The following is an 18170-nucleotide window of genomic DNA, read 5'->3' as shown; positions in this document are numbered from 1 at the left end:
TAACTTACCCAAGGGAAGACAATGGGTAAATGGAAGAGCTGGGGTCGGAGCCCAGGCTACCTGGCTGCAGGGCTGACATTCTGAACCAGAAAGCTAAGCCAGCATGCTCACAATTCCACTCAGCCAATGACATCTGAGGTGACCTTGACTTTCACACACATCCCAGGCCGCTTGACAAGACAGTCGACCAGCTAAATAAAACCAGTATTTTTAAATATTTCTTTGCCTTATTCTATGTGTCATTTTTTTTAAATTGCAAGATTCTTTTGAAAACTCCTTCATTGAAAGCAGTTTCCACAGGGGAAATCAGGAGTGATGGTGATCACCAAACACCACTCAGAGCGTCTTCTCCCTTGGCCATGACACCTCTGTTTCTAATGACAAAATTCTCCTCAGGGAGACGATTTTATTTGTACCACTGCCTCTCGTACTTTTTAAAGAGTGAAAGAAAACATATTAAACTGTCAAGAACGCATCTGGGACGAGGGCTGGGAGGAAAAGAGCTAAGTTATTTCAGGTACCTAAATTATTTCACATGGAAAAGATGTTACCATGAGTTCACCTTGGGTTAGTTAAAACATACTGACTGCTTCAGTATCCCAAAATTAGTGCCCAATTAAAATCTGCATAGCAGAGTGCCAAAATTAACAAAAAGCAGGCATTAGGAAATAAGGAATAGGAAAATAAAAACAGTAGGTAAGACGATGTTTCCGAGCCCGGAAAGTATGCTCAGCCCAGCGAGAACTCGGGTACATGCCAGGAAAGCCAAGAATACGGAGAACCATAGAGCTATCATCAGGTAAGTCCTGTTCTTGCAAAAGCCCCTGCCTGTGTGTCTCCCAGATGTGCGCATGTCTGTGGGCACAGCAAGAGCCACAGTGAGAGGCCCACGCAGGGGCACATTTGAAAATAACAAAAGCACAGGTGGCCCCACTTTCTACAAAATGAAGTACCTGGGCTACTCATCATTGTTCTCTTCAAACTCAACCTTCTGTCTACCTTCACATCAATGTGTGGTATTTGTAACACAAATTTTAAATGTGACATAACTTAGCACTTGATTTAAGAATTTGTTCTTGAGATGCCCTGGAAAGTTCCACACTATCTTCATCTCACAGAAGTACATCTGCAACATATGGTCTTTTTCAAAATAAGAAGACACAAACATTCACAGAAACATTTGGTTTGATTTTTACTCTCATCTCAAGTTTTCTAAACCTTCGTCAGGTGCCAGCGCACACTATCCAGGATTTGAACCCAAGAGCACTAACATGTCTAGCTGGAGGACACGTCACAGGAGAGCCCACCGGGCCAACTGCAGTCACCTACTGGAACCAGGGCACTACATTGCCCTCCTTGCTCTGAAGGGCACCTGACTCACCATGCCCAGTGCGATCCGCCAAGAGGACCTGACTCACCATGCCCAGTGCGATCCACCAAGAGGCAACCCTAGCTCCAGAAAGATCCTGAGGGTTTGCTGTGTGGTGCTAGTTGAATCAACACCAAAAGCTTTTTGGTATGTCTTCTATGCATGGCACAGACGTTACCTGAAAAAATGCTCTTACTTTATTATTTAAGAAATCAACATCAAAAGAGTAGCGACATCTATAGTAAAAACCAAACCTCACAATCTCTGCCAAATGGGCCCCACAGGTATGTCAGCCTTCAGACACCACCTGACTACATCATCCACACACTCTTCAAGTGTCCACGTACCACAGGCACAACTTGACAAAGCACAGATTCACAACCCTGCACTGATCACCTCTTTAACACACACAGCAAGATGCATATCTATCAACATATCAGGGACTTATTCACAAATACTTTTTTCCTCAAGCCTTTGGCACCAAAATTGAGTTTCCAGTGCCAGAAATATTTTTCATTGTATGAAAAAAAATGAATCTAAACGGATTCCTATAGCTTTCAATTCTTTAAATATACCATCTACTCACAACATTTTATAGATGATATAGAATGCTTTATTCCTACATTGACAGGCCACGCTGACAATGCTAGTTCTGCCCGATCCCCAAACCCAGTTGTTACAAAGATGAGGTACACTCAGCATCATGGCTTTCTCTATGGTTCCTACTGTTTGTGGAAAAGTGTGTGTGTGTGTGTGTGTGTGTGTGTGCGCGTGCATGTGTGTGTGTGTATGTGCATGCATGTGTGTGTGCACGTGTGTGTGTGCATATGTTTCCATTTTACTTGGTTTTCTAGTCAGACTTGAGTCTGAACTGGGACTCTTATCACTTGCCAGCCGTGTGTCCTGGGAAAGCCATTTACTGGCTGTTTTCTACATCCTCCCCCTGGGCTGCTGAGCAGACTCCATCTCAGTGCATTAACTCTTCCTAAGTCCCTGACAAGGAGATGACACGATGCATGTTTCGGAGAGGGTGAGGCAAGAGTAGGAGGGGACAAAGACTAAACTGACCCAGGCCAACAGCAAGTGGGGCCAGCAGCCCAGAGCTGTGCTGGGAGGTGCAGGAGAGGCTCTTGGTGGCTACAGGAGGTAAGGACCGGGTGCAGGACTGGCACTCTCCACCCAGAGGGACACTGACGGCAAGGACCTTGAGCATGGACTCCGAAGTCACACTCCCTGGCTGAAGTCCAGGTGTGCAGTGGGGCCGGGGCCCGTTCCCCACCTTGGGCCTCGGTTTCTTCATCTGTTAGGGTGAGGTGATAATATATCACCTCAAGGTGTTTTGTGGAGAATAAATCAGACAATAGGGCTGGGATAGCAGGGGTCAGCATACTGCTTAACCCCAGAGGACACCCTGATAATGAACTGATTCAGCTTCTATTCCATATGGAAATGAACAATAAACAGGGATGTCTTGCTCAGAAACGTCAGCATGGAGCCCCCCCGCCCCCCGCCCCCCGAGATGGCCTTCCCATCAGCTGCTCCCCTGGCAGAGAGCTGTCCTGCTCTCTTTCCTACACGGATGTGCCCAATGCGGAAGGGAAACCTTATCTATTAGGACAAAAGAAACAAGCCATTCAAACCCAATTCTCGACATTGCTTCATATGGGCGGTGAGCAGTCAGCTCCTGGTCCCCAGCACAGACAGTGTGGACAGGACACAGGGCCCAGGAGGCCACGGCTGGGAGCTGGACAGGTGGTCACCCTCAGGAATGACCACCGCCTTACTTTGAGAACTAGCACCTACTTTCTAGGTAGACTAAGGACTTCATATTCTTTCTAAAGTATTACAAAACTATTACTGCAAAAGTAATAAAGGCATTCTCTTCAAACTGAACTTCCTAAAAAGTGTTTGCGTTCTCCCAGCAGCTTGGTTTCTCACCCCGAGGAACTGTGAAAGTTCTGCAGGAATCAGAGAGAGAGAGCCCAGAACATGAGACCCCGAGCTGGGACCCTGCCTTGACTTTTTTAAAAAAGAAAAATAAAGTTACATTTTTAAAAACTGTAATCTCATTATAAACATTAGAATAAAAGCATTAAAATTTCACTTTTCTGTTTTTACATATGAAGCCAATTACCCACTTAAATGTTCTATGAAAGTATCAAAACATTCCATTTCCTTATCCTTTGAGTTCTGGAGGGAATAAAACCTGGATATTTCCAAATATAAATAAAGGACTTTGTTGTATATATTTTAATTCTAAAAAAAATAAGCATCCCCTGGCTTATGTGCCCCCACTACCCAGTCCAGGCCTTGGGGACAACAATCTGGGTACAGGCATGGTACTCTCTCTCTAGAGGCGGGGTTGCCAGAACAGCAGGACACTGGCCAGCTACTGCCTGACACTGTCCTACTCTGGCTGCCCAGCACTAGTAGCTTTTGTTGGGATCACTGGCTATGCCAAAGCAGGTAGTGACCAGCCCCTGGCTTCTGGGCCCTGTCCAGTGGCTTAGCAAGCCTGGGTGCTTATCAGCTGCCACAAGACGAAGGAACATTTGGGTTTTCCTAGCTACATTTTGGACCTTGGCATTATGGGAATATGATTCTACTGGATAACATATGCCTGAGGATGTAAGTGTGGATGTCAGTTTGGTGACAGTCACCTGACTTGGAATTAGGTATTCTGAATAGGTCCCATCCATGTATAAAGAACTGCCAAGCTCCAGGCCTCTCCTCTCTTAATGTATTCAAGTAAGAGAAACAAGCATAGCATCTTCACATATTCTCACATTTTGCTTAAAAAGCAGAAGCAACCCTGAACTTGGGGGAAAAAATCAATCATTATTATTACAACACTACAGAGGTCCAGATGGGTACCACAAGAGCTCATTATTCAGTTCAGTCCTTATGTATGGACTCTTCCTCTCCTTCCTCTATGCACAGGTAAAATCTTATGGGAAAAAATGTTGGTTGTCAATATGGCCCTGAAACCTCATGCCCTACTCAGAAAAGCAGCATGAAAAAAAAAAAAATCTATGAGATTTGGAATATGAGGATATCTGTTCTTTTGTCATTTTAGAGTACTGACCTACTTTAGAATTGTTAAATATCAATGAAAATAAGGTTTATTATTAAAACTCATCCTAAATAAATACCACCAAATACAGGTATTTTTCATTCTGTACAGCTATCGGTAAATACTTTTCTTTTTCACTTTTAAATATTAAGTTGCCTCTTAAAGCACTGAAGTTAAGGGTTTCTTTGTGGCATTAAAGTAAAAGCCTTGATTTCCCCACTATAGGGAATCAATTAAGGGATTATATTCATATTGAAAAGAAAGCAAAGACGTTAAAAAAAGAAGAGATAGATCAATAGAACGCCAACAATGATTTGTTATTAGAAAAAGCGTGTTAATGTCACATCACAGATCACTACCTGTGGTCAGAGGCAGAGCAAAGGGGAAGGAGGTGTGCATAGTCACAGCTGGTGCAGAACTGTGACACCAGCAGGGACGCGTTTGCTCACTCTAATGTACATAACCCTGCCCGCTTCTCTGCCCCACACAGGGCCAGCACCCGCCCCTGACCACAGATCCTGCACCCAGGAGATTTATTACCACATGCATGATATTTTTTCCCTAAAAAGCAGGGGTGGGTGGGATAATCCCTTAATAAAATATAAAGTAAAGCCCAAGAGAAAAAAGAGTCCCCGCCTTTAGAATGCCAGGCAGTATTTTTGACAAAGGACGAAAACTTATCCCAGCACCACCAAGATCAGAGCTGCTCTTCCAAATTTCTTTTTAATTCATTAAATTTGGGAATTTATAGATTTTGAGGAATATATTTGTTTACTGTTTTTTTTAAGTATTAATGGAGAAGTTACTAAAATACAAGCATTTGGTAAAATATAAAAATTCTATTTCCATTTTGACCATTTTAAATATCTACAGAATTCTCCTACTAGATACATAATGCAGACTCTGAGACAAAAAGGTGCTTCACAGATTCCAATTCAAAAACTAGAGTAAAATATTTTAAAAATCCATTCAATGCCACATTCAGTATGGAATTTGCAAGTATCCCACACATTTTGTAAAAGTGCTTTTAGTAAGTAACTCCCCCATCTAGGACTCTGTGATCAATTAACAATGTTGGCTCTGTCATCAACACAGGGAATACTCTTTAACCACTAAAATCACTTGCATTCCATCTGGGCTAGGTATTCTAGCTTCTAGAGCAGCTGCCTAGAGAACTGAGAGGCTTACCTTCCCACACCGTCTGCAGGTTTCCTGAGGTCTGGGTCAACAGCCGCGTTCTTCCTGCCCGGGCCTGAGGGCCTGCAGAAATCCCAGCACCTGCTGCTACCCAAGGGCTGAGGCTGGACAGTTTTGCAGGGTGTTGACAGCAGGACCCCCGAGCCACAGCCAAAGCTGGGAAGCCTTAACAGTGGAAGCAAGCACAGAGGACACTGGGGCACCCAGTACGCCCCTCCTGTGCAGCAGGGAGGGAGCACCCACCCTTGAGGGCTGAGGGCAGCCAGCCGGGACCAGACGGGGCCAAGAAGAGAAGCCAGGGCTACGCAGCACAAGACCCAGGGAGAAGGAGAACAGCCAGCATGGGCTCAGTGGCACCTGATGACCAACCCTTCCCGCCCTCCCAGGACACAGGCAGCAAGGAGAACAGCAAGGGATCCTGGGAGAGAGCCACTGGCACATCCCTAAGGGAGCCAGGACTCATGGGGGAAGCGTGTGGAGAGCTCCTTCTAGAAAGGAGTGAGGATGCACTGCAGCACACCTGCTGGGTGGAGACCAAAACAGTGACAGTGACACCAGAGGATGACATCCCGTCATCACAACCTCCACGTCAGAGATTCACCAGTGAAAAACAGGCACCAGGACATGGAGACTAAGAATGGACTTTTCTGGAAGCAGGGAGACAATGGAAAGACTCTGGGCTGTTTTTTAAACTGAAAGAAAACTGAACTTGTTTTGAAAAGCACAACATGTATTTCAGCAAACACAGCACTTGCTACTAAGATCAGATGAGGGTGGCTGGGAGTGATAGGGAAGAGAGTTTGAAGAAAGGGGGCAAATGGACAAGGGGGCAGAGATAAGAAAGGGAAGGGTGGGAGAAAGGGCGGGGAAAGAATCCAGGGGGCGGTGAGGCACTGGCTCTCAGGATTGAGACCCTCATGAGGCTCCTTGCAGAGACCAGAGCTTTCAAAGGCCATTTCCAGCCCTGCAGTGACACACCAGCCTCTGGGAGCCCACCTGGAGCCCACGGAACAGGGAACACCAGGCAGCCACAGGATAGATCCTACTACAATTCTGCTTTGACAAGCTGGATGAAATCAAGTCAGAAACTAAATATACACTCTGACAGGACCTTAATAACCCAAAGCGCATCAAGTGGCAGTGGCAGGCACCACTGAGGGACTCTCACTTCTTCCAGACTAGCAGGGGAGGGGACTGACCACGCAAGGTGCTTCAGACTTGCTTCAAAAACAGGCGAGAAGAAACCCAAACACCCGACAGCAGTCGTGTGTATGGCATCTCGACCTCACGTATCGTATCGACCTGTATTTTCTTCAAATCCAAGGTGACGAAAATAATCTATTTTACCTTGGGGCCAAATTGCTCGAACGATTTCATGATTACTTGAAATAACGGTTTTTTGAGAAAAGTCAGCTTCCTTCCCTCACTTCCAAAATATATGTTGTTAGCCACATATGAGATGGTGAAGCTGCTTCTCGGGCTTCTCCACTTCTGATAACTAAGTTTCAGAGATTGTTACCAAATGAAAGGATCCCTGCACTACAGAATCCCAAATACTGCTTGAACACTTGGTATTTTAAATCTGAAAGAACTGGGATTCTCAAAAAAGGAAAAAACTTTCTCCTTAAAAACAATTTTTTTTTCAATAAATGTATGTGGTTTGGACTAAAATTTTAAATTTTGAAACATTAGCCTATGAACCTATCAGTGACAGGGGAAGATGAGGTGAGCCCTATGGCAGAAATGAACTGGAAGCCACCACTTGTATTATGTAATCATTTGAACTCAAATTTTTTTAAAAAAAATGTAGTTTGTATTTCTGCACCTATGTTCTCATTCCCACTTAGGAAAACCAGTTTTTAGCAAATCTAGACAAAAAATAAAACAAACCTCAAAAATATGTAAATAAATGTTGGTGATCTGAAATGGAGTTCATTCACTGATTTACAAACTCATTAAGACCACACAGCATGTCATTTCATATAAACATAAAAAATCGGGACCAGCTTCTTTTAGATAAAAAATCAAATTGTGAAGAAAATATGTTTCATAAGAGTCGATTATCTAAATGGAAGTCGCCCTAACCACTGTTAAGCTCCCCAAGGGAAGGAACTTTGTAAAGTCGTGCCCAGTTGTATCCTCAGTGCCCAGTTGTATTTGGGCGCCCAGTCTGCCTAGCAACAGGAAGTCCTGCAAATACTCACTAACTGGCTCCACAAGGAGAAGGCGCTCAGAGGAGTGTGTGTGCAGAGGGGCCTATGGTCTGACTAATTCATTAAAAGTTAAAATGAAGTTAAACAAGTCTTCCTGCATAACTTGTCAGAGTCTTTGTTGCTCACTCTAAGTACCCAAACTTAGCTGTCAACGTTTTCATGAAATGTCTATTAATCATAGAACAATTCTTCTAGGAAAATGTGGTATATATCTTCATGGAAAACTTAAAATTCCTATTTCTTCCAATTTTTTAACAAAAGACACACGTAAGCTATAGATTGGTACATATTTGTGTCTGATATAAATCATGAAGATCATCTAAATATGCAGATAGATATTTCTAATCATATATTGTTTTGTCAAAAAAGGGGTCTACTCTGAGAGGAAATTTTAGTGTAAGATCTTTGATAGCTCAAAGTATTCATTTGATTAATAAAAGGAACCTTGAAGATAACCAACTTGTATTGGTACATGAATACATTAGCAATAAAAAGTTAACTGCTAATGTCAAAGGTATATCCTGTGCCATTCTCTAATACAAGTGTATTTCATACTAGTTTGCTTATGTCATCATCTGAATTGAAAACAGTATTCCTGGTAATAGTCATGCATACAAAAGAATCTAATTTAAAATTTTACAATCTACTAATGTGAAAAAAGAATGAGCTCATTTGGAAATGAAGAACAAGTAACTGTTTTCAGATAACAGGCATTTTTTAACTTGTGAGTCTAATATGAAGACAAGAGCAGAGATTGATTACTGACTAAGAAATAACTTGGAAAGGCATCCACTGAAGCAGCCGACAAACTTTAGGGTTAGCATCTTCAAGTAGTGACGCTGGAAGACAGTGGGAACTTCAGTCATGGAACACTTACTCAGGAGTACGGTCACGTCACTAATGTGAAAAATCATGACCCCTCTCTAAAGCAAAGTTCCTGAGGGCAGAGCACCAGAGGCCAGGTTCCCAGGGGCGCCCACCCCAAGGGCATCTGGGCACCCTGGCTCCACACCTGCCTGGTTCACTCACCGGCATCCATCCATCAGCCAATGCAGCAACTGTCTTCCACAGAGAAGATACGGCTTCTTCTGGACCTGGTGCGATGAAGGATGCTGAAGGCTCCCCTCCACCACATTTCCCGAGAACTGCTGAGCACGGGAGTGAAGGACGCGCCAGGTCAGCCACTCTTCCGTCCCAGCAGTATTAGCAGCAGCAGCGGCGGCAGAAGCTGGAGCAGACCACTGAGACCCTCCTCCTGGCAGATGCCAGCCAAAGCATGATGGTTCCCACCTGCATGGAGCTTCCGGTCCCCTGCACCTTCCCACAGGGTGTCAACACCGGAGGTCCCTGGGATCCCACTTAGCTCTGCTCCCCAGTCAAGGTGATGCATATTCCAAATTTCCAGTGCCATGGGAAAGCATGATCTTCAAAGTTTAAAGTTTGCTTTACTGTAAGGCCACCCTGATGCTCTCTTTTAAATTTTTCCTTCACCCTCCCCACTCTCAACAAGCAAATAGATCGCCCCAAATTTTCCTGCTAATCAAAGAAAGGCTAATAAAATGACTGCTGCCAAGCAATTTTGGTCACTTCTTCCATAATAATCTATCTGCCTCCCTGGCATGGAATCTTCTTTCCGCAAATGCTAATGTTTTCCTAATCTTTACAACACTCAGAACAGATGGGGAAATATCAGGTCTCATGATCTACATTTTACAGAACAAGCCATGAACTCTTTGCTCCCACATTTCATTTCCGTTTGACGTTATTGATCCGTTGTTTTTCTTTTCAGTGGCATTCAACTTTAGCAAGGGACCAGAATGTTGCTGGACAGCAGAGCTAAGCTGTAACAACATTAATAAAGCCTGTGCTTCACTTAACTGATTGACCCAGAGTTAAAATCCTACAGATATAAAAAGTACCAAGAAGGGTTTTTTTTCCCATAACTTAAGTAGCTCAACAAAGGATAAGTGAAAAGAAAAAAAAAAAAAGATGAACATTTTCCTAATCATTTATTAGAGAACCCTCAACACCAAGACATGTGTCACCTGCATAGTAAAGAATAATAATCCTCATTAGGAAAACTGAAATCCCTGCGTACACGGATCCCAAGTGTGATGTGTGGCCTTGCAGGAGTCCTTCAAATTGCTCTCATCGTCACCTCTGCAATGAGGAGCAACAGTGCTCACAAGCCCAGCTGCCCAGTGCCCGTACTGCTATCAGGGCTTCACAAACGCTGCCCCATGCAATCTGCACAACACCACTGAAGAGGAGATTGGCCCCATTCTGGAACTCAGGAAACTGAGGCTCCCCTGGGTCGTGTAACCTCCAGGTCACAGAGCTACCAACCCAGGCTGCACAGTTCTGGGAGCTACAAATCCCCTCCTTACAAGTACAGCACTAATTTCGGCTTTCATTTACGTGCTTATTTGAAAGTTTATCTTTGACAAGGCAGATATTACAAAATGACTAGCAGTAAGATTGACTAGCAGTTATTGTGTCGTGTCCTCAAAGTCCACAGGTCCTTTGTGTGTGTTATCTGACTGAAGACTCACAAGAACCCAGCAAGGTAGAGATGCTCCTTTGCATAGGGTGCCTCTGATCAGTCTGAGGCATACAGTGTTAACTAGGTTGTCCAAGGTCACATGATTGACACAGGACAAAGGCAAAATTGGCCTCCAGGGAATGCAGCCCTTAAAGAGTGGCTTTGGACTCCCCCCACACACCCGCCCCTTCCTGCTTCTGGAAAGCTGACCCAGTGTCAGAGCTTTTCAAGAAAGGGGATGAGGAGGGTCAGGCTGCCCGAACCTTGAAGATGCAAACCTAAAATGGCCCCCTCCTTCTCAAAAATTTAAAATACAGAAATCTGTGCATAAGCTTATGGAGGCACATTGCTCTTTTGACGTTTACTAGCTCAAGGAGTCACAAACAATTCACGTGAATCTCAGATTCTGGAACATCAAGGACAAATGCCATTTCCTTGGATTTCCGAACTCTCCAGAGGCACCAACAGGGAAGAAACATCATTACCTTCACAATGCCTGTCATTCCATTTGGGGACTTCCAGTCACACCAACACTTCACTCCCATCTTGGCAAACCAATGTACTGATATGCAGGGCCTAGACAAAAGTCATGTGTTCAGAGAGAGCTTCAGAAGTCCAAGGGTCACCCCTTGAGACACGGTCTGGAACCATCCCTGGACCACAGAACTTCCTTGCATATTCAGCAGCTGAAATGGCCTTCTTTGAAGGGCCCTTTGAGGACACAAAGCCACTGGACAGTTAAATCCAACAGCCAGAGCCCTAAACCTGAGAAGGAGAAGCCAAGGAAGACTGAGAAACCAACCTGTTTCTTTAATTTGGCAGCAAGCCTAACTTTATGGACTAATTTTGTCTATCTTCAGCTATTTTAGGCCTAACAATATAAATCAGCACAAAAAAAAAAAAAAATCAATGAGAGCCTCAGAGAGTATACATACCTATGGCAAAGGCACTTTCCCTGTTAAAATTAAGCCATAGCTTTAAGAAATACAGCCACGTGGTAGCATTTAGCAAAGACCTTATTTAGGTGCCCATGTGGCATAGCTTGAGGTGATGTGTCACTTAGAGTTGATTTACTCTCCATTAGACTTGTAATCAATAGTCACTACAGAAGGAAGGTGCCAATTTTGTACCCAGCCTCTAGATAATTGCAAAGCTGCAGAACTCCCTGGTAGTGGTGCTACACACAGCAGCAACAGAAGCTTGATTTACCTTTTGGCTGACAGCAGATTTAAATCTATCTCCATCTCCAATCTCAAGACTGAATTTACAGTAAAATTATTCGAAAATTCTAAAAAGCCCACATCCTAACATCTTTGGGTGAGAAAATCAAAGTAATCCCATAGGCTTTTACAGAAGATGGATCATAACAAACATTTTTTATGACCTTGGCATTACTAAGTGGTAGACCAGAAAAATTCATGACTCATCCAAGCAGCCATCCAAATACATACGGATAGAGCTACAGACAGAGAAAAGATACAGACATGGATGCAGACAGGCAGGTGGGCTTCTCAATTTATCCTCGGCAACTCCAGTCCTTCCTTGCTAATTCTAATGACAGTGCAATTAACCACACTCAAGTATCTAATAATTTTAAAACTTTACTTTTAAAGTGCTATCAAAGGAACAGTTGTAGATGAGTAACAGCTTCTTATCAGCTCTTACTGGGTCTACTTTTTATTTAATTCCTCAGATATGGCTTTATCTGGAAATACATTAATAAATACAAACTCTAGGCACACTTGGGCACACCAGATGAGGCTGTTCTGTGCTCTGCAGCTTCTCCTGCAGACTAAACTATCCACCAGTCTGGACTAATACTAAGCCATCTAAGAGTGCAAAGCTCTAACAGTGCATCACAATTCCTGAGTCACCCTGTCCTCACAACCTTACGCTTTAAACAAAACTAAAGAAAATCCACAAGTGACTCAATATGACCTAGTGTTTCCAAACCAGGAAAAGGAAGGACTTTCGGTGTTGGAGATAACATTTTTCTGTAGCTTGGAAAATAAACATTTCCCACTCAGTGATGCCTGGGGTGCGGGCAGAGACAGAACAGAAAGAGAGAAATAGAGAAATAGGATTTATCCTCCCAAAGCAGTACTTAGTGTTTGTGTTACCTGGCTATTAATGCAGGAATTAGAATTTACCTAGAAAACTTTGTGAACAAGAGCCATGAAACTGTTGCCATTTAGATCAGAATCAACAATTCTTACTGCCAATGAACTAAACGACACAGAAAGTTATATTCCAGATCTTGGGATCCTAAATTATTTGGATATCTTCATCTTAACATGCATAAGTCATTTTCTACCGCTAAGTGAAGACAGTATATTTTTCTCCTGATACAAAAAGGAGCAGATTTTCTCCTTATATCATGCTTACATAAGCCTAGCATCGTTTACTTTATTTAAAATACATTTTACAAAATCTGTTATTTACCAGAGTTGCTAAAGGAAAGCCAGTAAAAGCTAAGAGCTTTACATCTGCCAGGGGCGGACACAGGTGATCCACCAACGTGACACTGTGGATGACCAAGGCATCCTGAGGGCTTCCTCTGTAATCATGCATTCTCCCACGCACCGGCACCGTTCAGGCTACCAGGTTGCTATCAAGGGCACAAAACCTATATCTTCCACATCAGGCCTGTATACGGGCCCAAGGTTCAGTTCATTCCCACTATGGAGTTCTGAGGCAGGTATTTTAATATTCCCATTTGACCAATGAGAACAGAGTGGAGGAAAATGTGTCCAGCAAAATGTGTTTCATGAATGTCCCTGAGAACCTAAGTAGATCCTGGAGGTTAATGAGACTCCGTGAACACACACACACACACACACACACACACACACCCCATGTGTACCTTCTTATTTTCAGTGACAGGGAACAACATAACTTTTTGTACAATACATAGACTTAAATTCATGTTTCTAAGAATTTACACAAATAATTCTTAAAATACTTGGAAATTGCTACTTCTTCACTTTCAGACGAATGGACTGTATCAGTGAACATCATTCCACCTGAAGAAAGCACACACCCAAGACATCCAGAATGCTCATTTTTATCCAACACTTGAAAATGATGGAACTTCAGCTTATTTTCAAAGAAATATAGCTTCTTTGTTCACGTTTGACAGAGCTGTCTGAGCGAAGCCAAATCAACTCTGTAAAGGAGTAAACATCGTTCTTTTATTTTTTACAGGCTTTCTTAATCCCTGAGAAACTTCTCCATTTTCGTTCTGTTTATTATTAATATAAACTTTATAATTTGATACTAAATACTACTCGTGTTCTTTGTTTAAAGCCAGTTTAGCTCTGATTGAGCTGCCCTCAGCCTCTGGGGACAGGCACTTCCAGGCCACATTCCTGCTGAAAGCACGCCTACCCTCACCCCCTAGTTTTTTCTTTTCCTCCCAGAAATGACTAATCTTCCTGTTATTGGACTCTTCAGTTTTTCCCTTGCGATTCCTTTCATTTGCATAACGTTTACTTTTCAGGGGCTCTTTTTAGAACTTTACTACCATCTCCTTGGTGCTAGCCTTCTGTTTTCAACAGATTAAAATAGTCAATATTTATGCATTAGCAAACTTTTTTGGTCAACTTCTATGCTATTCAGATGAAGGTACTTCCTCAAGTCAAAAATGCAACTACTCTTTCAATGGATATAAATAAATAACCCTTTGTTGATCTTCAAAGTTAAATTCAGACTAATCCTTAGTGTTACCAGATGCCACAATTAAAGGGTTTAGATCTTTCTTCTCCTTTCAAATTTCCTGATAAGGTACTCAGGCAAAGCAAACAGAATACCACTCCTTTTAAAGGCCTCTTTCTTCCCAGCCACTTCTCTGTAACATCATAAAATGTATTACCCTGGTTTTATGAGCACAACCTAAATAAAGCTTTCCTTATTTTCTAATCAATTGTAAAATATAGTATAATTTCATGCCAAGAATTTGTCTTCTCTATAATCCCAAATACTTGTAATGGTTCTGTTATAGCATCTGAACTGGAGTAAGAGCTGTGTCTCTGCTCTTCAGAAAATATTCAGGAGACTTCTAGAATTACAGTGATCAGTTAAATAATGTATCCTAAAATTCACAGCACAGAACCACGTGTAGCAAAACCACAGCATAGACCCCAACCCCAGGCCAACTATACCACTTGGTATTATATTCCTTATCCCATATATTTTATATTATATTCCTTATCCCAGTCACAGGCCTGGGTCAAAAAGGAGCCCTTCCTGCTCACACTGGCCAGCCAATCAAGATGCTCACACACCTGGAAAAAAAATGCATTTTCTGAACAACAACAACAACAAAAAAAAACACAATTAAAAATCTTAACCAAACACACAGAATTTCCTTGGTGTGGTGTGACACATTTTAATCCCAGCAGCTCAGGAGGCTCAGACAGGAGGATCTCAAATTCAAAGTCAGCCTCAGCAACTCTGCAAGGCCCTAAGCAATTAAGCAAGACTCTGACTCAAAAAAAAAAAATAAATGAATAAATAAAAAGGGCTGGGGAAGAGGCTCAGTAGTTAAGTACCCTTGAGTTTAATCCCCATTACCGAAAACAAAAAAAAAAAAACCACTATAATTTGCTTTTTGTCTTGGAGGTGGGAGCACTCCCAATATTCTCCCTTCTAATTCTTACTCTTTGAAATAAATTAATGAAAAATTCCTTTATTGTCATGTAGAGTGCCCTAAAGAATCATCTGATTCTTCTTTGGAATCAGCAAAGAAGAGTTGTTGTATTCTTCAGCAAATAAAATTCAATGTCCAAATCCCCGCTTATGGCCACTAATTTGAAAGTAAGACCTACAACTCTAAAGTCAGTTGAAAATACTGTTAGTTAAAATGTACAGTATCTGATATTAAAGGTCATAGTAAGCAAAATCAGATTCAGAGACAACATGTCCATTTTTTTAAAATCACATCAGGGATATAAAACAAACCAAAAATATGTGTTCTGTGAAAAGGCAGGGTTCATATCTGTACGCCAAGCAATTAATAAATGTCTTTGCACTAACAAAACCCTTCATATAGAGGCATATTATAGTTAAAGAAAAAAGGATGGGAAAATTTCTTGGCACCACGGTAAGTAATGTTATCAAAACACATTAGTCCAAACAATCAACAGGATTAGAAAGAGCAATTGAGAATATTCCCAAGAGAAGAATTTCTAGATACATTAGAATACTCTAAATATATGTGTGGCTTTATTCAGATCTTATATTAGAAATTAATATATGATTCTGAAAGTTGATAAATCTAAAAATCAGGTGTTTTCCTACTTTCTGATTATAAACTACATAATGGAGCAACCAATTAGGAAAGAAAAGTTCTTTCTATAAAGAAAAGTTCTTTATAGAATTTCTGGTAACAAATGCAGAAGAAATGAAGTCATCACTTTGTAATCCCCCCCAAAAAATTTTTAAATCAATGGTGCTAGAAAATGATGGAGAATCTAGTAAAAGCTCTGGGTCTAGGAGACCCCAGGGGCTGGGCCAGGCAACTCCAGCCCCTGACAGACCAGCACCACAGCAAGAGGAATTATTCCTGCTGGCATGTTGTCAAGACACCTGACCTTCCAGGAAGGCTCTCCCAAACCCTAAGAAATAATACCAAAGGTGCACAGAACTCCAGCTCCAAGTTCAGGTACAGAAAACAAGGGTGGTGGAAAGAGACAAAATAAATGACACTACGAAGAAGAAGCAGTCCGCTGAATTCAGAATTTCAGACCTTTTTCAGGACCACAATCTGAATTTTTTAACAAATAATGGCATTAAGAGGAAAACAGAAGCAGGAATTGAGACACAGAAACAAAGAATCTTAAAAGACTTGGTTTAGATGCGGCTGGCCTGAGTGACAGCTGAGAAACACTGCTTTCCCTTCCAGTGCAGGGAGAGAGGCCCGAGAAGTGTACACAGGATATGATGAGAACTGTCGATCTGACAGATCTGGAGAGAGTCACATTTAGACAAGTTCTCATCTGCTGGAAATACTACTGAAGAGTTTACACGGGAAACTGCATGGGGCTGAAATTTACTTTGCCATAATTCAGGGATAAAAGGCATGTGGAGGGAATAAGTGAAATGGGCAAAATGCTGACAGAGGCACGCGGGGACACAGGGACCCCCAAGGCCGGGGAGTGAGCAGCTGCATAGCAGGTGCACACCAGACTTCAGGTGGACATGAAGGTGCTCAGAAGGTCTTTTCTAATTTTACATGTTTAAAAGTTACCATGATGATGGAAAAGTGACCAAAAAATAAAAACAAACAGAAAAATAGAATGAGTTAGTGCCTGGGCAAGTAACAAAGCTATACTTTATATCTGACTTGAAGTCACAAAATGTGCTCTGCTACTGACAGGCTGGTCTGGCTGGCCTAACGCAATGCATTTATATCTGTGAAGAAGAATGTTCACAGGTGTAGCATGGAAATAACTGGTTAATATAAAAAATCTCATGTATATGAAAATGAATGATAAACTAAAAATGTTAAGGTTGTAGGGGTCATTACCATGCCATGTAATGACGTGTTCACCCTTACGTCACACGTGTGTGAATACATTATCTCTTCTCAAACAAGCAGCGAGGTCTCCAGGGGCAAAGTCCAGGTCTTATCCCTTCAACTCCCAGATGGACTACATCTGTTTCTAGTGAGTCCGCCATGTGTCAAGTCTCTGTGACCAAGTGATAAGGACGCAGAAACAGTCCAGCGCAGGCCATGAACTCCAACCTGAGCTGCAGGGAGCTGCTCGAGGTGACTCCAAGCATAGGTAGAGTATGACATGCATGAGCTACAGCAGCAGAGGACACAGCAGGGTGGAGAGGGCAAGGGTGAGGAGGGATGCTCTAAACCAAATCTAAATATGGAGGTTCACCAACTCCCATCAAGAGGGAAATCCAAGGCAGAAAGACATCAGGTGGAACGGCACAGGAAGCCATGTTCCCCAGGCCTGTGTGTCCAACACTATTCCACGTGAGAGGCACTGATTCTCCATAGATGACCCACTGGACTCAGCGAGGGATCAATAAACATATACAGTCATGCCTCCACATCCTCAGGTTCCACCTCCATGCCTTCAACCAACCACAGACAGAAAATATAAACAAAAACAAAACAACCCTGTGTCCACACTGAACATGGATAGGCTTTTTTTTTTTTTTTTTTTTGGTCATGATTCCCTAAATAATACAATAGCATAACTATTTCCTTAGCGTTTGCACGGTGTTAGATAGTGTAAGCAATCTAGAGAAAATTTAAAGCATACAGGAGGGTGAGCTCAGGTTACATGCAAACACTGCAGGATTTTAAATAAGGACCTGAACATCAGAGGTTGTGGCACCCTTAAGGGGTAGGATAAGGGCCCATGAGCAACCCTAAGGGACACCAAGGGGGACTGTGGTAGTCAAGAAACAGGCAGTATTATGAGAGCATTCACTGTGTGCCAGGCCTCTAGACAAGGACACTAAGATTAACCTTTCTAAGACAAACCTCACATCATCCCCCAAGGCAAGTCATCTTCTCCCAGTCTTACAGGTAAGGACACTGAGCCTCAGAGGATGAAGTAACTCACAGGCACTTGGCTGGCAAGTGGTATAATACAGAATGTTCTGAGTGTTTGAGTGTGGGGGAAAAAAATCAAGAAAGAAAACTCTACATGGCTATTCCCATAGAATTATATATTTTTCCCAAGGACAGAGAGAACTGTAAACAGTGAGTGCTAATAGCTGGGCATGATAGCATACACCTGTAATCACAGAGAC

The 18170-nt window shown here is 42.4% G+C and overlaps 1 protein-coding gene across 15 annotated transcripts in view; it reads right to left on the bottom strand.

Moving 5' to 3' along the window:
- The window catches only part of Mbnl1 (muscleblind like splicing regulator 1), a 193670-nt gene that overhangs the window by 93914 nt on the left and 81586 nt on the right, over positions 1-18170 (bottom strand). For 2 of the 15 annotated variants that reach the window (XM_046431485.2, XM_046431486.2), the window contains one exon: positions 8882-9000. The exons of 12 other annotated variants lie outside the window; for them this stretch is intronic. In XM_046431485.2, coding sequence (XP_046287441.1) covers positions 8882-8887 — 6 coding nt within the window. In that variant the 5' untranslated portion in view covers positions 8888-9000. Of the gene's footprint in view, positions 1-5630; positions 5805-8881; positions 9001-18170 lie in introns of all 15 variants that reach the window. One more of the 15 variants, XM_046431489.2, reaches the window with a different exon arrangement.

The sequence above is a fragment of the Marmota monax genome, unplaced genomic scaffold (genome assembly GCF_021218885.2).
Source record: "Marmota monax isolate L192 unplaced genomic scaffold, Marmota_monax_Labrador192_F-V1.1 WCK01_AAM20220418_F8-fsc00022, whole genome shotgun sequence".
NCBI classification, from domain to species: Eukaryota; Metazoa; Chordata; class Mammalia; order Rodentia; family Sciuridae; genus Marmota; species Marmota monax.
The sequence above is the reverse complement of the archived record's forward strand: the minus strand, read 5'-3'. Positions and strand labels throughout refer to the sequence as shown.